The sequence below is a fragment of the Hyperolius riggenbachi genome, chromosome 5 (assembly GCF_040937935.1).
Source record: "Hyperolius riggenbachi isolate aHypRig1 chromosome 5, aHypRig1.pri, whole genome shotgun sequence".
NCBI lineage: Eukaryota > Metazoa > Chordata > Amphibia > Anura > Hyperoliidae > Hyperolius > Hyperolius riggenbachi.
Genome location: NC_090650.1, coordinates 415,868,301 through 415,894,665, shown reverse-complemented (window position 1 = coordinate 415,894,665; position 26,365 = coordinate 415,868,301). Strand labels below are relative to the sequence as shown.

The 26,365-nt window shown below is 45.1% G+C and overlaps 1 protein-coding gene across 4 annotated transcripts in view; it reads right to left on the bottom strand.

Annotated features, from left to right (window-relative positions):
* FER1L6 (fer-1 like family member 6) overlaps window positions 1-26,365 on the bottom strand; it is a 288,985-nt gene that overhangs the window by 50,507 nt on the left and 212,113 nt on the right. For 3 of the 4 annotated variants that reach the window (XM_068237997.1, XM_068237996.1, XM_068237999.1), the window contains 7 exons: window positions 25,027-25,337; window positions 23,240-23,365; window positions 5,974-6,022; window positions 5,716-5,858; window positions 3,785-3,916; window positions 2,525-2,653; window positions 365-492 (listed from right to left, as the gene is read on the bottom strand). In XM_068237997.1, coding sequence (XP_068094098.1) covers window positions 365-492; window positions 2,525-2,653; window positions 3,785-3,916; window positions 5,716-5,858; window positions 5,974-6,022; window positions 23,240-23,365; window positions 25,027-25,337 — 1,018 coding nt within the window. The remainder of the gene's footprint in view (window positions 1-364; window positions 493-2,524; window positions 2,654-3,784; window positions 3,917-5,715; window positions 5,859-5,973; window positions 6,023-23,239; window positions 23,366-25,026; window positions 25,338-26,365) is intronic. The other variant, XM_068237998.1, reaches the window with a different exon arrangement.

The window sequence follows — 26,365 nt, the reverse complement described above, 5'->3', positions numbered from 1 at the left end:
GTGACTGAATCCAGTCAGACTTCAGTCAGAGCAGCTGATCTGCATGCTTTTTCAGGGTCTATGGCTAAAAGTATTAAAGGCAGAGAATTAGCTGGACAGCCAGGCAATGTGCATTGTTTAAAAGAAAATAAATATGGGAGCCTCCATATCCCTCTAACTTCAGGTTCCTATTAAATTAAAAATACCAAATATACTGAAATACAGCATATTTGATATCTTTTATTTAAATCATATCTAAATAATGTTTTCTGTCATTAGACTTATCTCACCAAACCTCAGCTAAACGAGTGTAATGCAATGTGGGAGGGAAACAGGGAGGGAGGGAAACTTCTATATGCTTTGACCTGTAGTTGATGTGTGTTACCTTCCAAACACAGGGTTGAGTTGTTTGGGGATATAATTGTCCCGATCTTTTATTTCAGTCTTGCCCAATCTTAAAACGATGTAAGGATCCGATTTGCCATCTGGATCAGCTGGGCTGAGATTGATTCCCTATGACAGAGATAACATCATGGGTTATAGGGAGACACCAAATGTAAAGCAGAAAAGAATTCTCTATTTGGAGATGGCATTTATTATTATTAAAGTTAATGTCAAATTGTCAAGGGACTAAAAAATAAATAAATTAGATACCGTATTTTTCGGACTACAAGACGCTCCTGAGTCCTGACCATAAGACGCACCTAGGTGTAGAGGACAAAAACCAGGGGAATAAATATACTGTATAACCTGGTGCATCCATGGTGAAGGAGCATCTTGTGGATTATGCCCCCTTTGTACCTCATGCCCCCTTGTACCTCTTGTGTCCCCCTGTGTCCTCCTCTGTCCCCCTTGTGTCCTCCTGTGTCCCCCCATGTGTCCATCTCTGTCCCCCTTGTGTCCTCCTGTGTCCCCCCATGTGTCCATCTCTGTCCCCCTTGTGTCCTCCTCTATGTCCCTTTGTGTCCTCCGTTTGTCCCCCTGTTTCCTCCGTTTTTCCCCCTGTGTCCTCCTCTGCATGGGCACAGTACAGGGAGTCCCCGACATTGCAGCAGGTTGGAGGTTTGTATTGGCAGCGTTCACAAGTCAGGAACGCCCTATATTTGGACTATAAGACACAGTGACTTTTCCCCCCAATTTTTGGGAAGAAAAAGTGAGTCTTATGCTGGGTACACAAGTTGCGATTTCCCGCTCGATTCGCGGGATCAAACGAATCGATTCGATTATTTCAAACACGGTCGATTGGGTTTCAATCATGTTAAGTATGCAAAATCGATGGCAGGAACGATTGAAACCCAATTGAACATGTTTGAAACAATCGAATCGATCAGTTCGATCCCGCGAATCGTGCGGGAAAATCGCAACGTGTGTACCCAGTATTATCATCCAAAAAAGTCAGTATTTACCTATAGAGAAAGGTTCTGGCCCCTATAGATCCTTCCCGGTCTTCTCTTGCTCCCCTTGTTCCAGTGTTGTTGTCACCCCCTGTTATGTGTGCTTGACCAGTTGTTGGCGCTTTATAAAGCAATAATAATCATACACGTCTGTGAGCCCTTGAGAGACATCAGAAGCATTCGTGTACTGGAGTGGTCTGAAGACGGGCGGATCAGTACTGCGTATGTGTGAGCGCACTTACATGCATGCGCAGTACAGCCCGTCTTCAGAAGCACTGAGGTACACGAGTTCTTCCAAAGCCTCCTGAGTCAGTAATTTAAATGGGATGGACAGCGCTGGAACGAGGGGTACAAGAGAGGACAGGAAAGGCTCGCGGTAGGGAACCTTTGCTCTCCAGCTGTGATAAAACTACAAATCCCAGCATGCATTTTCTTTTATTAACCATGACTGTGGCCGTCAGACTCCTGCAATGCATAGTGGGACTTGTAGTTCCTTAATAGCTGGAGAGCCAGGGTTCCCTACCCCTGCTCTGTAACATCCAGAGCATTCCCTCTTCATAGGTAAGTATCTGACTTTTTTGGGGGTTACTTGACATTAACTTTAAACTTTATTTATAAAATGCAAACATACCAGGCAGTTCTGTACAATAAATAGGGGAACCATTACAACGTTAAACAACCGTACACAGGGACATCCCAGCGTTAAAGGGGAACCTAAACTGAGAAGGATGTGGATTTTTCCTTTTAAAATAAAACCAGTTGCCTGAGTCTCCTGCTGATCTAATGACCTAATGATATTTCTGACCTAATGATATTTTTATGGTTAGAGAGAACTGAACAGTATTTTGCCAGCCATCATCCTCGTCTTCTGTGCTCCCCCCACCCCCCAATCACAGCACAGAATGGGGGGTGTCCAGGACCAGGGAAGTACAAAGGATGAGAAGAACACAAGATGAGAGCACAGGACCAGGGGAACAAAAGGGACAGAAGGACCACATAGGTTGTGTGGTGCACTTCCTGGTGGTGGTTGAGAAGAGGAAGGCGGGGTTAGTGACAGTGGGCCATGGGCGGTAAGATGCCCAAATCCAGGCCTGGACACAGTATACAGATAATACATAGATTCCAGCAGAAAGAGACAATGCTTTACTCACAGCCACAATGTAAACCCGGATGAGAACCTTCACAGAGTGATTGGAGGGGATTCCCTGCATGATCTTCAGCTGTCGCATATCTATAGAGCTGGATAAGTCCTCCATACTCTTATAGATGCAGAAAGAGCCCTGGGGAAGACAAGACATTCTTGTAACATTGTTTAAATATCCATTTCTTTCTCTATGTCAATTATTATTATTATATTATACATTTCAATGTATTATTTACTGCCATACTGCTAAAGTGTAACTCCGGCTCAGGCATAACGCTCATGTACACCCATTGTTTACTTATCGCCGGGGGTGCTCGGATACCCCTTATGAAAATCTGAATTGATTCGGATCCGGATACCCAGATATCCGGATCCAAATCGGATATCCGGATCTGAACTTTTTGGTATCCGAGTAAACTCGGATTTCCGAACCCAATATCCGTCCAGATTCGGATATCCGGATAGAAAACCGGAAGTGACCTGAAAATGGCTTAAACTGCTTCCAAAAGTCTCTTCAAATGGCAAAAAAACCCTTTCGGAGCTCTCTCTCTCTCTCTCCTCTCCCTCTCTCTCTCTCTCTCTCTCTCCTCTCTCTTCCTCTCTCTCTCTCTCTCTTCTCTCTCGTTCTCTCTCTCTCTCTCTCTCCTCTCTCTTCCTCTCTCTCTCTCCTCTCCCTCTCTCTCTTCTCTCTCTCTCTCTCTCTCTCTCCTATCTCTCTCTCTCTCTCTTCTCTCTCCATCTCTCTCTCTCTAGGCCTGGATGCCTTCGAAAGGGATTTTTGCCACTGAAGGTGATTTTGGCCTCTGCTCGGATAACTGAACTAACTATCCGACCGGTTTTCGGATTTCAGATGGGAAATCCGAGTTTGCTCGGATAGTCTATTCGGATTTTAAAAAAATTCGAATTGCTATTCAAAGTTCGGATAGTGGAAAAATTTTGGATTATCTGGGTAGTTCGGATATATACGAAATCTTGCTGAGCACCACTGCTTATTTTGCATGCCAGAATAATTGGCATCTCATTGACCAACCATAATACAGTAGCTGCAATATAAAACTGGACAAGCAACACATCACAGCCATTTACAGTAGCACCGTCCAGAATGGCTGAATATGACTGGATAATGCGTAGTGCTTTGCTTTTGTTCGGGGTTTCCTTGCACTTGTCTTGATAAAGCAGCCCCGGTTAGCTGATACCGAGAAAGGTACACTTACACACAGTTCTAGGATGCTTCTCTGCCACATCTTGTCACTTTTTATAGACTTACTTTGAATTTTCCGATAATTCTATCATCATGGACGCTGTGTTCCTCGTCGTTGGCTTTCCCTCTCAGGAGCTCAAAGGTTCTGACCCAGTCTTCAAAGTTCTGGAACTCACTCTCCAGCTCTGCTTCATAAATCTGGGGGGGACAACAGGCAGCAGGAATGAGGGGGCCCATCGACACAGATCGCAGGTTAAAGTGGATCTAAGGGCCTGTACATTCGATTATAGAATTAGGGTTAGGTATCAGATAGGCTGATAGGGTATATGTGTCAGAGGGGGGCGGGGGGGGGGGGGTTGGGTTAGGCACCGCCAGGGGGGGTCTTAGGGTTAGGCACCACCAAGGACTTTAGACACCACCAGGGGGGTTAGGTATTGGTAGTGGCAGGTTCTGTGTGAGAGTAGTTAGGTTTAGCTATAGTAAAATATTGGTAACAAATGACAATTACCGATATTTTATGATCCCACTTTACCCTTTAAAATGAACACTTTAAATAAAAGAGTATTGGTAAATTTACCGATATTCTACTATCGGCACTGTTCCTGCGCCTGATTTTCCATGGCGCCCGAAATTCACGTACGTTGTCTCGAGGTCTGTGAAGGGTGTCCAGTGGGGGACAATGCACAGAATCTACAATGACTAAAATTCAGCATCAGCAGTGTTATGTGTGGATACTGATTACTCAGGATAGATGAAGTATGAGAATTGTGAGTCCTCTCTACGGGGAGGCCTAGGGGCTTTATGCCATCCTGCAGGTGATCAGACCCACCAAACCCCGCCCTGAACTGAACAACCTGTCAGACGTCTCGATGAAAACTCATTATTTTACGGCGGTTGCCTCTAAATGCTCCTATAAGTTTCCTTCTTCCCATCTCAGTGCTGAATGTACGTAGACTTGATGCAATAAAAATATAATAAAGACGAATGGGAACATTGGGATGACAGAAGAGCAGATGCGAGTCTCACAAGCTTTCCATAAGATGGATCGGACGTGTCATCTCCCTCAGCGTCAGCCTTGCTGCTCTTATCAACAATTCTGATTTGCTTTTTGTTAATAAAACATTTACGATGTGATGAAACGCCGCAGACATGGGGAGCGGAGTGTAAAGTGTGGCACCTCATGGGGAGTGAACAGCGTTATCCATCGCTGCTCTGACTGCTGGTGACTGGAAGACAAGGATGTGTCTGGGTAATATAGCGCCTATGACATACACTGAAATCGCGCCCTCCCAGCATAGGTAATGAAAAGAGTCCCCTCCCCCCAGTATAAGTAACCAGAGGTAACACCCTAGTATAGGTACCCCCCAGTTTAGGTTGCCCTCCCAGTATATGTGGTTAGATGTCTCCCCAGTCTAAGTAGCCTTCTTTAGCATAAATGGTGAGCGTGCCCCTGTATAGGTAGTGAGAGGTGTCCATCCCCCCAATATAGGTAGTGATAGGTGCCCCCCAGTATAATTACCCCCACCCCCCAGTGTAGGTAGTGAGAGATATCCTCCAGTACAAGAGCAGGTACAAATGCTCGAGAGGCTCAGTCTGGTGGTGGAGCACAAGGGAGGAGGGGGCAGCTATGGTGCCCATGGTGCTGTGGTGCCCATGGCACGAGCCATGCTTGCAACCCTCTGGACACATCTCTGCTGGAGGAAGAGAACTGAAGCCAAGCAAATAAGTTTCCTCTAGTCTGGCTAGATAGTGTTCAGTAAGCCAGCATCTACTTAGTAAGGAGACCTTGGGCAAGATGCCCTAACACTTCTACTGCCTATAGAGCGACTCCTAGTGGCTGCAGCTCTGGCTCTTCGAGTGCACCAGGAGAGAAGCACGATATAAATATTCTGTCTTGTGTCTAGTCTGAGTTCAGTTCCACTCCCAATGAGCCAGGAAGGGAACTCTGATAGGGATCTGAAACTGCTCCACAAAACCAAAAGCTCTTCCATAAATACCTGCAGTGTGGCCAGTATCGGTCCCTCCTGTTTTGGCTTTGGTTTGGCCAAGTCCAGACCCTTTTTGCCATCTTTCTTTTTCTTGTCGTGCTCATCCACAATCAGCAGTGACACATGGCCTTTTGTTTTAGTAGGTTTAGTAGCTGCATACAAAACACAAATATAACCTATGAAAGCTGATCCAAACATCTGACAACATGCAAACAAACATTTGGGTGGATCTACAATTTGGTGCTTCACCCCATGTACGAAACTCACGTTCCACAACTGGAGGGGGAGGCTCTGGGTTTGTCTCCTTAGCCTTCATCTGTAAGATAAAAAAAACAACTATGTGATTAACATTAAACAATAAAGGTAGCCATAGATTTAGCTGCAGAAGATGTCAGTGCTATATAAATACATAATAATTATAATATGGTAGGACATTAGACTTGGACCATTGGTAGGGATTCGATTGTGAGCCTCTTCTGAGGACATGCATGACTATGTACACTGTAAAAAGCTCTGTGGACGATATTGTTATATAAAGGGCTGCCCATTATTATTCCTACCCCTGGCAAACTTTAATTCAACCAGCAAGTATTTTTTTGAGGTAAAATGACATAGGTGTCTCCCAAAAGATAATAAGATGATGTACAAGAGGCATTATTGTGTGTGTGGGGGGGGGGGGGGGGGGGGGGAGCTTTTATTTACATTTAAGCAAAAAACGTCCAGTTCAAAATTATTCATACCCTTCACACACTGTCAGAGTTTGTAGGAAAATCCACAGTTCTATACCATTCCTAATAGTCCAAGCTGTTCTAAAGCATCCTAATTACCCTGATTAATTGGAAACAGCTGTTTTAATCAACTCGACAGGTGAAAAACAGCAGCTCTCTGCAGTTGGTTTGTGGACTGTCATAGCTAAGACAAAGCAGCTCAGTGAGGACCTGTGGCTGCGCATTGTGGCTGCTCACAAGTCAGGAAAGGGCTACAAGGGCATTTATAAATGTTTTCAAGACCATTGCAAAGTATTATTAAAAAAAAAATACAAGCTGTTTCGTACTGTGGGAAATCTCAGAGGATGTGGTCGGAAGCCAAAAGTGACACCTGTGCTGGCCAGGAGGATAGTGAGAGAGGTGAAAAAGAATCCAAGGATCACCACCAAGGCCTTCCTGGTGAATCTGGGCTCTGCTTCTGGCAATGTTTCAAGGCAGACAATCCAACAGACACTGCATACTGCTGGGTTTCACGGATGCAGACCAAGGAGGACACCAAGTCTCCTGATAAGGCACACAAAAGCTTGCTTGGCCTTTGCAAATGCTCATCTGGACAAAGAAGAAGACTTCTGGTCTTCTGTGTTATGGTCAGATAAAACAAAAATTGAAATGTTTGGTTACAATGATGTTTCCTTCATTTGGCATAACAAAAGGAGAAGCTCAGAAGCCTAACCTGCAACCCAAAGAACACCATCAACACTGTCAAACATGGTAGTGGGAACCTAATGCTTTGGGAGTGTTTTTCAGCCAATGGGCGAGGGAACCTAATCACAGTAAACAGCACAATGAAAAAAGAGCAATACATGAGGATTCTCAACGACAACATCAGGCAGTCTGCAGAAAAACTTGGCCCTGGGCACCAGTGGACATTTCAGTATGACAATGACACAAAACACACAGCAAAAGTGGTGAAGAAATGGTTAGCAGACAACATTATTGAAGTTTTGGAGTGGCCCCGCCAGATTCCGGACTTGAATCCGATTGAGAATCTGTGGAGGGAGCTAAAGATCAGGGTGATGGCAAGAAGTCCCTCCAACCTGAAAGATTTGGAGCTCATTGCTAAAGATGATCAGACAAAAATACCTGAGGAGAGATGCAAAAAGCTGGTCTGCAATTGTAGGAAGCGTTTGGTTGCTGTAATAGCCAATAAAGGCGTTTCTATTGATTATTGAGAAGGGTATGAATAATTTTTTTTTTTTTTTTTTTAAATTCTTTTTATTTGAATTTTCAAGTTAAACAGACATACAAACACAGGTGCCTCTACCAACACACACAGGTGGGAGGGCACCTGTAACACAGAGAGGACATTACACAATACGGGACCTAGCTGTCCCAACAGCAGCTGACCAACACCACCCCCACTCCCCCCACCCTGATCCACCCCCCCCCCCCACCCAGGCCACAAATTTAGGCAGGATACATAACCTATAAGGCTTGTTCCAGGTGTGAATGTTTAATTAGTTTCCACTTTATCTATCCAAGGCTTCCAAATTTTCATAAATTTTTGTGGGCAGCCTCTGGCTGTATATGCAGCTTTATATAGAGGTAGAGAGTTATTTATTAAGGATTTCCATTGTTGAACGGACGGAGGTTCGATTGCCTTCCAGTTGAGAGCAATAGCTTTCCTGTAGTAAAAGAAGGTAAGACCTAGTAAAGTTCTTTGAGCTCTCGTGGGAGCCAACGAGGAGGTTAAGCCCAGGAGGCACCAGGTAGGATCCGGTTTAACTGTGGTATGCGCAAACTGCGTGCTGAATTCACATATACTGGCCCAGATGGGAACAATTTTATAGCAGTTCCAGAAGATATGGTCAAAGTCCGCCTGAGGGGCGCCACAGCGCCAGCAGACATCACTGTATGATAAGTTGAACTTTGCCAGCTTAGCTGGTGTTAGGTATGCTCTGTGGAGTATTTTGAATTGGATAAGTCTATCCCTGGTGGCAATTAGGTGCTGGAAAGGTATAATCCAGGCGTCCTCCCAATCCTCATCATCAATATGTGGTGCGATGCCCATCCAGGGGGGCTTAAATGCTGAGACGTGGGGTTCAGTGATAAGTATAATATTCTTGTAGATTGAGGATAGGGCCTTAGTCAGGTCTTTGGTTAGGAGAGTGTCCTCAACATCAGACGAGCGGATACGAGGGGGAGAAGGACCAAACTGGGCCTGGTAGGCATGGCGCAGCTGCAAAAATCTGAAGAAGTAGGAATTAGGAAGATTGTAGATATCTTTCAGTTGGTCAAAAGTTGCGAGAGAACCAGACAATACAATGTGGGATATGTGGCTGACACCTTTGGAAATCCAGATTTTAGGGTCGGGTATAGTGTAAAAGTTCTTGAAAGTAGGATTATTCCAGAGTGGAGTTTTGGGTGAAAAAGCTTTTTGTGAGGGAGAGTCCCAAGTATGCACCAGATTCCATGCCTTAATAACCGTTTTCATTGACACAGTTAACGGATATGGAGCTTTAAGGCCCCGGTACAGGAGTTGTGACAGTGCCTCATAGGAGCCCAGTTGGGCTGCCTCAAGCACCGTAGCTGCATTAGATTCATCAGGGCATAGCCACCAGTGTGCTGTTACCAGTACACTGGCAAGGTAGTATTTCTGCAGATGAGGAAAGGCAAGACCCCCCTCTGTCCACGGCCTCTGGAGCTTTTTTAGGCTTATTTTAGAGGATTTTTGATTCCAAATGAAACTTAGGAATATAGAGTTGAGTTGGGCAAAAAACTTTTTAGGGATCCAGGTAGGACAATTACGGAACACATATAACATGCGGGGCAGTATCTTCATTTTAATTAGGTTAATTTTGCCTACTAGGGACAGTGGAAGGATTTGCCAATTATGTAGACATTGCTTAGTATGGGCAATTAGGGGCATGAGATTATCTGCATAAAAGTCATCTACATTATTCGTAATTTGTATGCCCAGGTACTTGGTTTTGGGGACCACTTCCAGTGTGAACGTATCATTATTTAGTGGCGTGAGTGGAAGAAGTTTTGACTTTTTCCAGTTGACCCCGAGGCCCGTAAAGGGCAGGAAATTTTCAAATATGGTTAGGACGCCTTTTAAGGAATTGACCGGATCGTCGAGGTAGATTACAAGGTCATCGGCATAAAGGGATACCCTCTCCTCCAGCCCCCCAGCCCGAAATCCCAAGATATCAGGGGACTGTCGTAGGGATGCAGCAAGGGGTTCCATCGCCAGAGCGAAGAGGGCCGGAGAGAGAGGGCATCCCTGGCGAGTGCCACGGCGCAACTCAATTGGAGTTGAGATGATGCTCCCCATTTTGATATTGGTTAAGGGCGTTTTATATATGGCCTGTACCCATGAGACAAACTTCTGACTAAATCCCATTTTATGTAGAGTGGCCCACAGGTAGTCCCATTCGACAGAGTCGAAGGCTTTCTGAATATCGACAAAAGCCAAAGCTTTGGGGGTAGAGGAGTTTAGATTAAGTTGTATGTGGGAGAAGAGGCGTCTAAGGTTTATATCTGTTGTTTTGTTAGGAATGAATCCAGTCTGATCTGAGCTAATAAGCTCAGTGATGAACTTGTTAATCCTGGTTGTGATAAGCTTGGTTAGTATTTTAAGGTCATTATTAAGGAGGGAGATTGGCCTATATGACTGGCATTCAAGCGGGTCTTTGTCAGGTTTGGGGATTAAAATTAAGTGAGCTTGGTAGAAAGAAGGGGGGAGGTTGCCCCCAAGGAGGGCTGAGTTATATAGGGTTTTTAGTTTGGGGGCAAGGAGGCGGGCGTATGTTTTATATAGTTCTATAGGGATCCCGTCAGGGCCAGGGGATTTATTACAGGGAAATGAGCTTATAGCATTTAAGATTTCATCCTCTTGGATCTCAGACTCAAGAAATTCAGCTTGTTCGGATGTCAACACAGGAAGCTCTATGCGTTCTAAGTGAGCTACCATATTTTCATGGGAGCTTGCAAATTGGGATTGGTAGAGGTCTGTGTAGTACTTGTGAAAGCAATCCACTATGAGGCCTGGGACAGAGGTAACGTCACCGGAGGGCAGTTTAATTTCAGGAATCACAGCTTGTGCAGCCTGATTCCTGGAAAGATCCGCCAAAAGCCTACCATTCTTATCCCCCTTTTCCCAAATTTCCTGTCGCCACTCTGCGAGGGAAGCCTTAGTGATATCTGTCATGTGTAGGTTTAAATTACGTTTAGCTTGCATTAGGTGAAGAAAATCTGATTCAACGTTGGAATCGGTGAATTTTTGTGAAGCTGCAGTTTCCGCAGACATCAAGTTTAGTAGGGTTTGGTTAAATTCTTTCCTATGAGCGGAGATACGTGAGATATATTCACCTCGCAGAGTGGCTTTAAAAGCGTCCCATACTAATAGTTCATTGGCAGAACCTTCATTAATTTCCCAGTATGATTGGATAGCAGGAGAGATATGCTTACTGATGTTCACATCTGAAATCCATTTAGGATCCAGCCTCCATACGCTTCTGTCAGCACAGTGTCTAAATGTGAGATTAATTTCAAGTGGGGCGTGGTCTGAAAGGCCGCTTGGGAGGTAGTTAGCGGATGTAACATTCAATAAGAGGTCTGAGTTTCCAAAAGCAAGGTCAATCCGAGAGGCGGATTTATGTGTCATAGAGAAATATGAGAAGGAGGTTTTGGTGGAGTTTTTCCATCTCCAGATTTCAGTTAGTGATAGGGCATTAGCCCAGTTAATTAGTTCTTGACTTGCATGTCTATTTGGGTTGGACGTATCACAAGTTGGATCTAAAATGGCATTGTAATCTCCTATAAGGAGTAACTTAGCGGGAAGGAACTTAGCTATTTTAGCACTGAGCTCAGAGAGCAATGGAGGCTGGAGACTGGGAGGGGCATAAATACCAATAAAGCAGTATGTCTCGCTGTGTACTTGGAGCTTTAAAATAACATATCTACCATCATTATCAACCTCTGAAGACAAGATTTTGCATGGCAGGGCCTTACTAATCAGGATGGAGACCCCCCTCGAGAAGGTGGAGAAGGTAGAGTGATACACCTTTTGGACCCAGGGGCGGCGCAGAGTGCGTAGCCTGTCACCAATCATATGGGTCTCAAGTAAAATGAGAATATGAGGCTTATATTTTTGAACGTATTGAAATGTAAGTGAACGTTTGAATGCGGAGCCTAGGCCCCGTACATTCCACGAAATTACCTTCAGAGGGGTCTCCATTCTGACACAAAGCTACATATACTGATTAGCATTACTGAGAAAGTGTTGGCGGAAGGCCAAAGCCTCAGGGAGGCGGCATCCCAGGCAAGGGGGGAAGAGGGACATAAAATGGTGTCGGTCAAAAAAGACAATACAAACAGTAAACCCAAACGCATCAAACAGTTGCATAACATTACCCCTGCTGCCGTACTGAAACGGAGAAATAGTACGCAGCCTTGCATCCCAACAGAACAAAACATCAGCACCTGGATTCAATATTAGTACCCGTAAGTGCTAAAAAAGGTAGGTATCAGTGTCCATTGACAAACCTGAAGTCCGTGCAAGTGTAAAAATAACATAACTCGGCAGTACATAATAAGGCAGTAGTTACAGCACTATGTTGCAGGCATTATGTGAATATATATTACCAACATAGCCCCAGGATTCCATCTGTGGCTGCGAGAACTGAGCACTATACCCGATTAGATGGTGTCTAGCCAGTCACTTACTTCTTGAGGATGGTCAAAAAATTTGGTGGAGATTCCGTGCACCACTCTAAGCTTGGAAGGGAAGAGCATACTATACTTTAATTCTTTGTCTCGGAGACGCTTCTTGACTTCCATAAAGGATTTGCGCTTCTTCTGGATGTCCGCGGAGAAATCCGGGAAAAGCATTACTTTTGCATTGTTGAACGTGAGCTCCATCTGCTTCCTGGACTCGGTGAGGATCAAGTCACGGTCTCTGTAGTTCAAGAGACGCGCCAGGAATGGCCTCGGAGGGGAGCCCGGCGGAAGTGGCCTAGAGGGAACCCTATGGGCCCGTTCCACAACGTATGTGGCTGGGAGGTCATTTAGGCCCAGAAGGGTTTTGAAGAAGGCCTCAGCAAATTCGGCAGGATTATCACCCTCTGTACCCTCCGGCAGCCCCAGGACTCTTACGTTGTTTCTTCGTAGTCTGTTCTCTGCATCGACCGAACGGTCCATAAGTTGTTTCACCTGTTGCTTAAGGGATGTAATATCCGTAGTGTGTGTAGCAGCGGTGTCCTCTGTATCCGAGACTCTCCTCTCGAGTTCCGCTGTTCGTGCGCGTATTTTGTCCATATCCTGGCGGATTAGCTGGATGTCTGCCTCTACCTTATCTAGCTTGGTGGTAAGAGCTATGCGGGAGGCAGTGATAGCTTCTAGGATGACCGCGGTGCTCGCGGATGACACGGCTTCCCCTCCGGCCTCCGCCATTGTGCTGGAGTTATGGCGGGTACTGGTCACGTGGCAGCACTGAATGCAGCTAGTGCAGGCTTCCGTAGAGTTTTTGTTCCCAGCCTTCTTATTATCAGATTTTTTTGGGGGCATAGTACCTCATTTGAGTCCCCACAACCTCAGAGGTCCAGTGAGAGCAGTCAGGTAGGTAAAAATTGCCGTTTTTAGAGGATTTTTTCAGGATTGGCACGGAGCACCAGGCGCACACGTCTTCTCCGCTCTACATCCGGACACGCCCCCCCGGGTATGAATAATTTTGAACTGGACACTTTTTGCTCAAATGTAAATAAAAGATGAGAATTTTTTTTACCCACAATACTGCCTTTTGTACATCGTCTTATTATCTTTTGGGAGACACCTATGTCATTTGCCGTCAAAAAATTACTTGCTGTTTGCATAAAAGTAACTTTAAGTCAAAATTTGCCAAGGGTATGAATAATTACGGGCAGCACTGTAGATACAGAATAACAATATTAGAAAAAATTCTGGTATGGCAGTTTTTTGACCATTCACAATTTCCTAGGTTTTCACCTGTGACAGTGCTGTATGAGGAGGAGCAGTGATAATTGCCTGTGGCCCACTAATGTATGAGACAAAGAATAGCTACAAGAAATGCACTACATTAGTTCAGTTCATACAGGCTGCAGCCTAAGTTCACATACTGACACTTTTTGGATCCACCCATGATCTGCTATGACCACACCCACTCGCAGGGGGCCCCTACATTTATTCTGCAAAGGGCCCCAGTGTGAGTTTTACATGGGGCCTCAAGCACTCTATTGTTATGGATTCCCAGCTCAGCTGCAGTGTCAGAGCGGTGTGTATGTATAGTAAGGAAACAGTTTGTTAAAGAGAATCTGTAAAACAAAACAAAAAAAAACCAAAAGCATTCCCGGGGAAGTTTCTGGACAATAATGAGGCTCCCCCTGTCCTCTTCGCCCACCGGGATCCAGCGCTGGCTGACTCCGACAAGGTAAATATTTCTGATCGGGCTCAGTGGGAAATGACCGGTCCCGATCGGGTCCGCTCTACTGCGCAGGTATAGGTGACTCGCGCCTGCACAGTAGAGCGGACCCGATCGGGCTCAGCTATTTCCGTCTGAGCTTGATTGGAAAGCTGCTATTGCGCCTGCGTAGGATCGCGGTTGGTAAATATTGCAGTTGCTATTGTGCCTGCGCCACAGCTGACATCCTTGTTGGCTGAATTTTTGGGGGAACCAGCACTGGATCCCTGAGGCTTAGAAGGATGAGGGGAAGCCTCATTTGGATACATGGGCTTCCCCCTCCTGAGGTAAGTATCCCCCAGGGGGTGTTTTTTTTTATGTTACAGAGCCTCTTTGAGGATTACCACCACTATGCAGGGCCGGCGCTACCATTAAGGCAAAGGAGGCAGCTGCCCCAGGGCCCCAGAGCTTGTAGGGGCCCCCAGTGGCTACAAGAGGAAAAAAATGTTTTCAAATCGGCCTTATAGTTTTTGAGAAAATCGATTTTAAAGTTTCAAAGGAAAATAACAAAACACATTTAAAAACCTGTCGACTTTAATGGTTAATAGCAAATCCATCTTAAATGCTAGAAACCCTAAATTTGCAGGAGATGTTAAGGAGATCATTAGGAATAAGAGGAAAAAACAACAGAGCTTATAGTGTTTGAGAAAATCGATTTTAAAGTTTAGAAGGAAAAAAGTATAGTTTTAAATGCGGTAAATGTCACTTTTAGTAGCAAACCTAACGGGAGTGTAATTTTACATGCATCAAACGAAAGCGCAGTAAATTTCCTGACGGGGTTTCCAGGGGGTCCATACGCAGCCGCAGCGCTTTGGCCAGGGATCGCTATACAGCCGCAATATGGCTGTATGAAGATCCCTGGCATTTTTTCCTATTTTCCCAATTTTTTTTATGTTTAGAGTGTGGGAATTTAAAAAAAAAAAATTATGTGGGGTCCCCCCTCCTGAAACTTTTTAACCCCTTGTCCCCCATGCAGGCTGGGATAGCCAGAATGTGGAGCTCCGACCGATTGGGACTTCACACCCTGACTACACCAGCTGCAAAAAAGGTCCCCTAATTCTGATTTTTGTTCCGGGGTATATGTTGGGGGGCCCCCCAGGTTTATTTTGCCCTGGGGCCCCATTGTTGCTTAAACCGGCCCTGCCACTATGCAATCCAAATATAGAGGTGTTCATTATCAGCATAGCACTAATGCAAAGCTAATAAGATGGACAAAGGAGGGCCCCAGTGGCCCCTTCTGGTCCGTGGGTCCCGGTGCAGTCGCAACCTCTGCATCCCCTATTGCTCCTTGAGTATATTAAAGATTTCTTGAGGTGTTCTATCCTTGAGGTCAGTCTTTGACAATCTCTCGCCTTCCTCTGCACCCCAATGTTCTGCTGTCATTCTGTCTGTAATGAATTCTTATGAGGACACCCACTGTTCTCTATTTCCGATGCAGGAATAGAGACGCAATATTAACCTTAATTAAAACAGGGCTCACTTAATTTAAAAGCTGTGAGGAGCTCATCATAATTAATCTTAAACGCCAAGCAGGAAATATATTACAGAAATGATGCTTTCTTATTTGCCTGTATCTTCCTGTTATGGCTGAAATTATGAATCACAAATTCAACTTGTCCCAAAATGCAGCTTAATTATGGCTAAATAAATCCCACCGCGGATGATTTAATTAAAACCCTTAAAGTGCTGAGGAGACGGAGAGTTCTCTCAGCTCTGCCGTTCCAGCATTAGGCTTCATGGCGCTATGTTATGACGAGGCCTTTTCAGATAATACAAACCTGATAGATGGTAATTGATGCAAACTGTTGAACTGGGTTAAAAGTGGGTACAGCCAAGCGAGCAGGTACGTTTTAAAAAAGTCGCCACAGTCAAAGGCTAAGCGTACCTTCCAAAATGTAGGAGCCAGGAAAAACCAAAGACACACCTCTGCCACACCTCAAGCCAAAGCTAAAACTGCATGGGGCCCTGATATACTGTGGGTGGGGCCCTGATATACTGTGGGCGTGGCCAAATGTACATAAGCCTAGCCCCGGCCCCCAAAGAAAATATAAAGCTGCCCAAACATCACTTGATGCATAGCCAGATGGACCACTAAATAGATCCATCTCTGATCAAATCTGATTAGACAGGGATCTGTTGCATAGACACACAGTACACAGTGATTTCCATTTGATTTCAGCATGCTTGGCAGTTGGGAAAAAACATTATTTCCCACAATGCAATGAGGTTCACAGACAGCAAACCGTTAGGACCATGGTCATGACATCACACTGTGGGAGGGGTTTCACTACAGTATCAGCCAGACAGACCTCCTTGATGATCTATTTGAGAAAAGGTGAAGATTTCTTCTGGGAAAGAGGGTGTCAGCTACTGGTTGGGATGAAGTTTAATTCTAGATTTAAGTTCCTCTTCAAGCTTCCCTTTAAAGAGGAACTCCAGTGAAAATAATGTAATAAAAAAGTAAGTTATTTATACATAATTATTGTAAAAATGAAGCAGTCAGTGTTTGCCCATTGTAAAATCTTTTAACCACCTCGGCGTTCTGATTCCCAAGGATTTCTGTGCAAAAAGCGGTACATTTAATTTTCAGCACCTTTTTTCCTGTAACTTACCAAAATGAGCCAAGCAAGAGTTTAGTATACATTCTGAGTATAATAAAAGTGTCAAACACTAATTCTTGTCAAAAATAAAATAAAATTTATTAATAACTAACTGAAATACCTTGCATTTTTCCTCAATGCAGAAATATAAAGAAAATGCAGAAATAAATAAATCAATACAGAAATAAATAAATGAAGGCAGAAACAAAATTATACAGGGTACAAGTATACCTTAGAACACTTCTTTAGTGTGGTAGATCTTGAAGCATGGTAATGCGCAAAGTGGCACGTCACAATCTGGGCAGTAAGTGCGGGTCTCTTTCCGCATCTTTTTGCCATCCTTGTCCTTCTTATTGCAGCAAACAACGCACCTTCTTGTAGGGTTTGCTTTCTGTGGGGTCGGTGGCAAGTACTCCACAAAGTGTCTCCCTGAAAGCCGTGCCGGATTCACAACATATGATGCCCTGCGCCCCGGTCTAGATGTTGACTCTGGTGGGGGGTACTTCATGCAGATTGCTTCCGTCAGCTGCCAGACAAAGTCATGGTGGGGTACAGGCCTTACACAGCTTTTCTTGTATAGCACATAGCCATTCCACAAACACTGCTCAAGTAAGTGGCGGAAATTTTTTTTATAATATTTCCGCTGCTGCTTGCGGACAGCCGGATAGAAATTCATGGCTCCATCAGCCCTGTCCACACCCCCCATAGTGTTGTTGTAATCCAGTATGGCTTTGGGTTTATCCACCTCCTGTTTACTCCTGTTGGTGGTGCGGACAGTCTCGGCATTATGAATAGTGCTGAGGACACATACATCACGTTTGTCCTTCCACCTTAGAGCCATCATTTTGCCTTTCTGCCAGGCAACGACCTCCCCCTTTTTCAGCTTCCTGGCAGAAAAGGCCGGCGGCAGATTCCGACGGTTAGCCCTCAAGGTACCATAGGCATCGGTTTTATGCTGGACCAGGTAATCAAAAAGTTCAGGGGAGCTGTAGAAATTCAAAATTGGGGGTTTGCCAAGGAGTTGTGGCCCTGTAGTGCAAGTACCTTATATACACTTCATGAACCAGTGGTCTGGTGCGGCCAGTAGGAAATATACATTAGCAAAGAACATATTAAGTGGCCTCATGCTCCATTTTGTCTTGGTTCAAACAATAACAACTTTATTGCACACACTTTTATCAGGTCACAAAAAGGCTCCTTTAAGGAACCAATGCACAAATGTTAATTAAAAAACCTTTTTTCTGCGCAGAAAGTTCTTACCTTAAAACCACCAGAGCCTGCCCACATTACCCCTCAATAGATGCTAGGCTTGCGTACATGGAGTCTGTCCGTGGACTTCTGTGCTCCATGCACTCAAGCCCAGACCACCTAACTGTCATCCAACAGCGCACCACCAAGCACACAGCAGCTGCCTCCCCCTTATGGGGATAAGTCCTTTCAGGATATACAGCACACAGCTGCAGCAATCTTGTATTAGCCGGCTTAAGCACAAAACAGCAGGTTAGTAGACTTTGCAAGCCACATAGAGACAATGCTGCCCAGACATCTTTCCTCCAGTGTTAGTCATAAATCATTATACTTGCGTTAGTCCACAGGATGTAGCCTCTCCCAGCTGGATGCCAGAGCGCTTTGTTTCCCCTCTTCAGGTAAGCTGTAACTGTCACTGTTTCTGGGTGATCACATGACAGGTGTATTCCTTGTGTGGGAGCTCAATCTCCTCCTTGTGCCTCCCAGTGTCTCACCCCAGTGCCACCGCATATAGTGTCCCCTTGTTGTGGGGTTGTTAGCACTCGGCTACCATCACTCTGTCAGACCTTACGATCAGTGTTTCTCCTGCCGGCTAGCTTTGTCTGCATATGGTGGCGGGGGACGCTAGTACAGCGTGGTGTGGGATCAGGCTCCTCCCACCGACCAGTTTCGCGTCACATGACGCTTCATCAGGGCGTGGCTTAAGGTCGCTACGTCCATCTCTTTATAGGGAACTCAGATTGCTTCCTAGTGTGACTCACTCACCTCTTTGTGACGTCACACTGTTATTCAATTCAATGCAGCTTTATTGTTCATTGTCCCATAGTAAGGGTTTGTTTATGTCTCTTTGTTCTTACCTCGCCATGTCACTTTTTTCTCATGATTTTCAGATGAACCTCATCTCATCCACTAGTTTTGACATTTTATATTCATTAACGAAGACAATGTATTTAACTAACACACGATATATCATCAATGTTTGGTCTCTAATGCCATCTAGTGGGCTTTCTCAGTATTACAGATATATATTGCCAGAAAGGCTATCTGTCTATTTTCCCTATGGCATTCAACCATCAGTCATGCATACAAATGGCTATTTTTTCTTTTCATAGACTAGGAGCCTGGTTCTAGTTATTTTTATTTTTAGGTTATTTATATAATTTCAATGACTTTATTAGGGGCGTCTCTTGTTATTTTCTAACTTTTTATCCTCATCTCATCCTAATTTGGTACTCTTATCATTTGTAAGCCATCTGACGTAGGAAAGGGGCCAGATTTACCTCAGAGTTGAATCCATGAGGCTCCACAGTATTTAGTCTGTAGATCCACATGGACTCCTTACCCAGAAGCACGTCATCAAAGTCTCCCCTTCTTTCCGAGAGGTTCAGCCTGTATATAGCTTTTACTTTTGTACCCTTCAGGGAGGCTCCATGCTGTTCTCTATAATGTTTATATAATGGCATTTCAATCTCCCCCTCTTCAATCTCCCTAAAGTGCTCCAGAATTCTCGATTTAAGGTCCCTCCTTGTCTTGCCCACATACATCAGCTTACATGGGCACTCAATTACATAAATCACCCTTTCAGTGTCACAATTCATAAATCCATTGATTTTATAGGTACAGTTACCATTTGTATCTGAGAACGTTTTCGTTTTTTCCACATATGGGCACATTTTGCACTTTCCACACTTGAACATGCCTCTACTTGAGGCAGTTTTTAGCCATTTAGTCCCCTCTCTTGTTGGTGTGAACTCACTTCTCACCAACTTGTCTTTTAAATTCTGTGCTCTTTTGGCTGTTAACATTGGTCGTGGCCCCACTATTTTTTCAATATCTGGATTAGCTCTTAAAATACCCCAGTGTTTTTCCAGGAGCTGTCTTAAATCTTCCCAATGAGAGCCATAGGGGGTGATTATCCTCAGGTTATTCCCCCCTTGGTTGTCACCCTTTGATTTGGATGACAATAGGTCTGTTCTAGCATTGTTCCATGATTTTTTAATTGCCGATTTCAAGATTCTGTGTGAGTATCCACGTTCTCTAAATCTTGAATACATTTCCCTTGCCTCAGTTCTAAATTGATCGTCTGTTGAGCAATTCCTGCGTATACGCAGGAATTGGCTATATGGAATAGATCGTATCAGAGCAGGGGGGTGATGGCTGGTGGCGTGGAGAACACTGTTTCCCGCCGTTGGTTTGCGGTAAGTGGAAGTAACCACCTTACCTTTTTCCAATCGTAATTTTATGTCAAGGAACGACATCTCCACATCACTTACCGTGTATGTGAGACGAATATTTCGCTTATTTTCATTTAGTTTCTGTATATAAACCAAAAGTTCCGATTCTGTTCCTTTCCACACCACCAGCACATCATCTATAAAACGGAGCCAAAGGGCAACATGTGCCCCAAATTCTGGGTCTGGGTAGACATCCTGCCTCTCCCAGAGCCCAAGGTGCAAGCACGCATATGCCGGGGCACATGCTGCCCCCATCGATGTTCCCCTGATTTGTCTATAATACCTGCCATTGAACTTAAAACAGTTCAATTTCAACACGAGACTTAGTGCTCGTATTAACATGTCATTATGTTCAGCTGCCTGATGGCAGCTCTCTTCCAGGAAGAAGTCAACTGCCCTGATCCCCTCCTCATGTGGGATCGAAGTGTATAACGACTCCACATCGATCCCCACAAGGAGGGAGCCCGGGGGGGCCTCAAAACTTTCTAGGACCCTAAGGACATCGCGACTGTCCCTCACATAGGAGGGAAGTTGCATGACCAAAGGTTTCAACTTTTCGTCAATTAGTCTACCCAACCTTTCACAGGGGCCCCCACACCCCGACACAATCGGCCGACCCGGTGGATTGGCTGGGTTCTTGTGAATTTTCGGGATAAAGTAAATGGTTGGGATATTGTAGTTAGTCACTAACAAATATTCCCATTCTTGATGGGTGATGGCACACTTCTCACGTGCTTCATCCACCCAATGATTAATTTTATCTTTTATTTTGGGAAAGGGGCTATTCTCCAATCTTTCATATGTACTTTTATCTGACAGTTGTCTCATTGCTTCTATGATGTAATTATTTTCATCTTGTAATACGATATTTCCCCCTTTATCACTTGGTTTTATAATGAGATTTGGAGCTGATTTTAGTTCTTCTATTGCCTTTCTTTGTACTACTGTTAGATTATTGGGTTTAGCATGGTGTCTGTCCCAGTTTTTTGTTTTTAATTCGTTGTTTAAAGTTTCCAGAAATACTAACAGATGTCTATTTTTGGAGAGGGGGGGCATTGTAATTGCTCGTTTTCTGTAGAAATTGTCTGTCGTCAGGCAGTACCCCTGATCCAGCAATGGCTCAATTAGGGTTAGGACAGAGTGGCTAGAGACAAACTGGCTGAACTGAGGGGCAAATTTGGTGCCTTTGCCCGTGTAAATTACAGAGTTCCAGATGTACCCGGAGTTGGCCTCACATAACATAAACGACTTCACCCCAAAGCGTGCCCTTTTTGATGCAATAAATTGCACCCAGCTCAGTCTCCCCTTATATGCCATGAGGCTTTCGTCAACCGTGATGTCGCGATCTGGAACATACACAGCCTTGAAGTTCGCAACAATCATCTGGTATATGTCCCAAATTTTTTTCAGCTTGGGTGCGGGATGGGTGGCCTCATCAAACTCCTCGTTATTTCCGAAGTGCAAATACTTCATGATGAGGGTATACCGTGGCTCGGACATAACAGATCCAAAGAAGGGCGTACTGAGGATCTTATTAGTGGTCCAGTACCACTTCTGCAGCGGCTTACCAACAACTCCCTGGAGGATGACGAGCCCCAGGAACACCCAGATGTCGTTGCTGGTCACAGGTTCCCACTTCCTGCTCCGCGAGAACCTGGGTAGAGAAGATTCCTGCTGATGTTGCGCTGCATAGCGATTCGTCTCCTCAACGATCTTGCGGATGACGTCATCAGTCAGGAAGAGCTCCAGAAAGGACAGCGGACTCTCGTCGCACGCGATCTTCTGCCCGGGTGCCCCTGTGAAGGGGAACCTGGGTGGCGGAGCTTGAGTGGGGCTCCCCAGCTCACACCAGGTGCGTGCGACCGTCACTGGCTCCTCGGCTTCCTCATCACTGGTCTCCGTCTCCGAAGACAGGTTACCGGGAACCTCGCTGTCTGTCGATTCCTCTAGGAGCTCGTCTTCGCTGTCGCTTGCCTCGAGGACATCCAGCAACTCCTCGTCACGCACACGCCTCCGGGAGGACGAGGCCATGACCCCAAGCAGGGTACGGGGTCACGGGCAGCGACAAAAAAAAAACAAACAAAAAAAAACAGCAAAAGCAAACGCACAGGGATCACAGCGTCTTGAAAAAGACGGAAAGCAATACGCAATCTGACAGTAATATGAACGAAGCTAAGGCTGGAAAAAAGCAGTAATCGCACAGAAATCGCACAGAAATCACAGATGCTAGCTGACTAACACTGGACGCTGGGGACTCTGAAAGAGGGAGAGCCAGTAACTGTTCAGGGCTTTTATTGAGAACTGACAGGTGTTTGTGTTTGTGCAAACAACTTTTTGAATTACTGTAGCATGATTGGATTACATAGAGTTTGTTTCCCTATGTAATCCAATGATGCTGTCGCCGCGACGGACGCTAGGGGGCGCAGGAGCCGGCGTCAGAGGAAGTGGCTGGGCTACGCCATCTTCCCTGACTGCCGGATCTCCGTAGGCTTGCGGAGAGAAGAGGGGAGCGGGGACCGGAGGATCGGGGGAGCCTGGGGAGCCTGGGACCGGCGATCAGAGCCCAGCAGGAGGGAGAGGGAGCCCCGCAGCAGCCGCAGCAGCACAGAGAAGGCGGCGGAAATCATGCGCTGCACAGCGGTGAGTGGGGACAGCGCTGGACGAGCTGAGCTCGTCCTAAACACTAACAGCAACTTTTTCTTGGACGAGCTCAGCTCGTCCAGAACGCTAGGGTGGTTAAATCCCTGATTTATATTCCGACATTTATCACATGGTGACATTTTTACTGCTGGCAAGTGATGTAGCTGCTGCTTGCTGTTTTGGCAGTTGGAAACAGCTGTAAACAGCTATTTCCCACAATGCAACAAGGTTCACAGACAGGAAACTGCCAAGAGTACGTACTCAGAATTTCTTTGTGAGAGGGATTTCACCACAATATCAGCCATACAGAGCCCCCTGATGGTCCGTTTGTGAAAAGGAATAGATTTCTCATGTTAAAGGGGGTATCAGCTACTGATTGGGATAAAGTTCAATTCTTGGTTGGAGTTTCTCTTTAAGTTATGTCAAGGCTTGACTCACATTAAGTTTATTGTCCCAAAATTATTGTTTTTTTGTAAAGTAAAACAACCATCTTTATCCATCAGTGAGTTGCTATCGGTGGGTGTTACATGATTTGCGCATAGTAGGGTAGCTGGTCCTCAACAAAACCGCCACGGCACACAAATTACAGAGGACTTCTTCCCTGTGCACAGCAGGCATACTCACCTTCTGCCACTTCTCCACTGAGGCGTAGTACTTGGACCACCAGTCTATGACGTTTTCTGCAGACTCGTCTGCTATGGTTCGCTTCTTTTTTTTTGTAGAACGCCTTAAGGAGCCTCTCACTAAAGCCTGCAAAATATGAAGAATATTCATCAGTGTAAGTGAGGTATAGATGAGATAGAAGAGTGGGAATGCCTATAGATTCCTTTATTAAAACATGGGCAAACTGTAATATATAAAGGAGAGGAAGTGAAAAAGGAAAAGCATTGATTTTTTTTATACGTGCAATTTACCCTAACCTTAAAATCACCATAATCAATCAATACCAACTTTAAAGTGAACCTCCGGACTAAAAATCTACTCAGCAGCACTGAAAAGGCTTGGTGTTTATTTAACAGTTTCACAGCATCAGAACTTTGTTTCTCTTATACAAGCCTCATTTTTAGCTGCACAGAAGAAAACTGCCCGAGCTTTTTTCCCCTGATGCTGTGCAAAGCATGATGGGATTTCGGATTTTGTTCTGCTGTTTTGGTGCAATTTTTTTTTTTCTACATTTTGAATCTGACATTTGAATCCTAGTGTGTGCAGCTGGGAGGGGTTATCAGGACACAGGACAGTGGGAACTGTGTCTCCTGTTCCTTGTCACCTCCTTTCAACCAAAAAGATGGCTGCCCCCATGACAAAGATGGCAGCCCCCATGAATCACAAACATTTGCCTGTTCTTTTAAAACAGGGTGGGTAGGAGATTATATTACCTATCTATTCTAATTAACATAACTAATGTAACTTGATGACAGTATGTTTGTTTAGGCTGGAGTTCCCCTTTAATAACCATTGAGCAAACATATTAGGGACTGAACACTGTACAGAGAAGCTGTTTGGCTATATATAAGCAGAGTGTGCTGCTCAGTAGACAGTACAGCGAGGAGGAGGGATGATGGGAGGCGGCCCACAACCAAGCAGCATCCTGTAGCCCAAGGGGCAGCATGACATGGAAGAAGGGTTTCTGCATATGGAAGTGAAGGCTGCAAGTAGAAAAGGGAGGCTGCAAACAGGGAGCAACACATGGAAGAAAGGAGTGTCTGCTCAAGGGGATTCATGGAAGATGGGGCTGCTGGTGGAATGGGAGGGGGGCTGCTGCACATGGAAGGGGAGCAACAAGAAAGTTGCTTTAAAGGGACACTTAAGTCAAACAAAAAAAATGAGTTTTACTCACCTAGGGCTTCCAATAGCCCCCTGCAGCTGTTCGGTGCCCTCGCTGTCTCCCTCCGATCCTACTGGCCTCGCCGGCAGCCACTTCCTGTTTCGGTGACAGGAGCTGACAGGCTGCGGACGCGAGTGATTCTTCGCGTTCCCAGACACATTAGCACTATCTATGCTGCTATATGGTATATGATATATGCTATAGCAGCATAGATGGCGCTATTGTGGCCAGGAATGCGAAGAATCACTCGCGTCCCCAGCCTGTCAGCTCCTGTCACCGAAACAGGAAGTGGCTGCCGGCGGGACCAGGAGGATCGGAGGGAGACGGCGAGGGCACCGAACAGCTGCAGGGGGCTATTGGAAGCCCCAGGTGAGTAAAACTCATTTTTTTTTTGTTTGACTTAAGTGTCCCTTTAAGGGCAGAAAAGTGTAAAGCCAACCTTGCTAATATCAGATAAATGATTCCCAAATTAACAGACAAAGCCACCTGCTTTGAATATAACCTACTACCATCATTTCATTGCACACATGAATATTGACTAGTGCCTAATCTGGAAGTACAACAGAGATGAAGATGCCACTGTCACCTGTTGCTTAGAGTCTTTCTGCAGGGGAGATTTAAAGGTGGCATTCGAGGTTCTCGGCTTAGGAGTGTCACGGGCGGAGCTCTTTTCTGGGGTGGGGGTGGCCAGTTTGGCCAGTGCTGTATCCAGAGGTTTGGAAGGGTCCTCTTCGAGAAGGGATGTTGTAGCTGAATCAGGAGTCGGTCCGGTAGGAGGCACCGGAGAGGGAGATGAGGAGGATGTGGGTGGAACTTCAGTGGGCGGCGGCTCCACATCTACATAAATATGGTCAGGCGGTTCCTGCTGGGTTGGTGGTGCACTCTGCTGTGGCCCTGCTGAAAACACAAGCAAACATTCAGATGTTCCCCAGTTTAAAAAGACTTATATGGGTAGATATACAGCAGGCCTGATTTAACCCATTAGCAGCTTCGATAAAGTAAAGTTATCTCGTTTGAGATAAGTGCGCTGCTTTTGATCTCAGCTGGCAGAACTCCTTGTGCTGTAAATTCTTGGAATGCTTTGATGTCTCTCTGCTAGCAGAGGATATACAGTGGGATGTGAAAGTCTGGGCAACCTTGTTAATTGTCATGATTTTCCTGTATCAATCGTTGGTTGTTACAATAAAAAATGTCAGTTAAATATATCATATAGGAGACACGCACAGTGATATTTGAGAAGTGAAATGACGTTTTTTGGATTAACAGAAAGTGCGTAATGATTGTTTAAATAAAATTAGGCAGGTGCAAGAATTTGGGCATTGTTATCATTTTATTTATTCCAAAACCTTTAGAACTAATTATTGGAACTCAAATTGGCTTAGTAAGCTCAGTGACCCCTGACCTACATACACAGGTGAATCCAATTATGAGAAAGAGTATTTAAGTGGGTCAATTGTAATTTTCCCTCCTCTTTTAATTTTCTCTGAAGAGTAGCAACATGGGGGTCTCAAAACAACTCGCAAATGACCTGAAGACAAAGATTGTTCACCATCATGGTTTAGGGGGAAGGATACAGAAAGCTGTCTCAGAGATTTCAGCTCTCTGTTTCCACAGTTAGGAACATATTGAGGAATTGGAAGACCACAGGCTCAGTTCAAGTTAAGGCTCGAAGTGGCAGACCAAGAAAAATTTTGGATAGACAGAAGCGGAAAATGGTGAGAACAGTCAATCAACCCACAGACCAGCACCAAAGACCTACAACATAATCTTGCTGCAGATGGAGTCATTGTGCATCGTTCAACCATTCGGCACACTTTACACAAGGAGATGCTGTATGCGAAAGTGATGCAGAGGAAGCCTTTTCTCCACTCACAGCACAAACAGAGCCGCTTGAGGTATGCTAAACCACATTTGTAGAAGCCAGC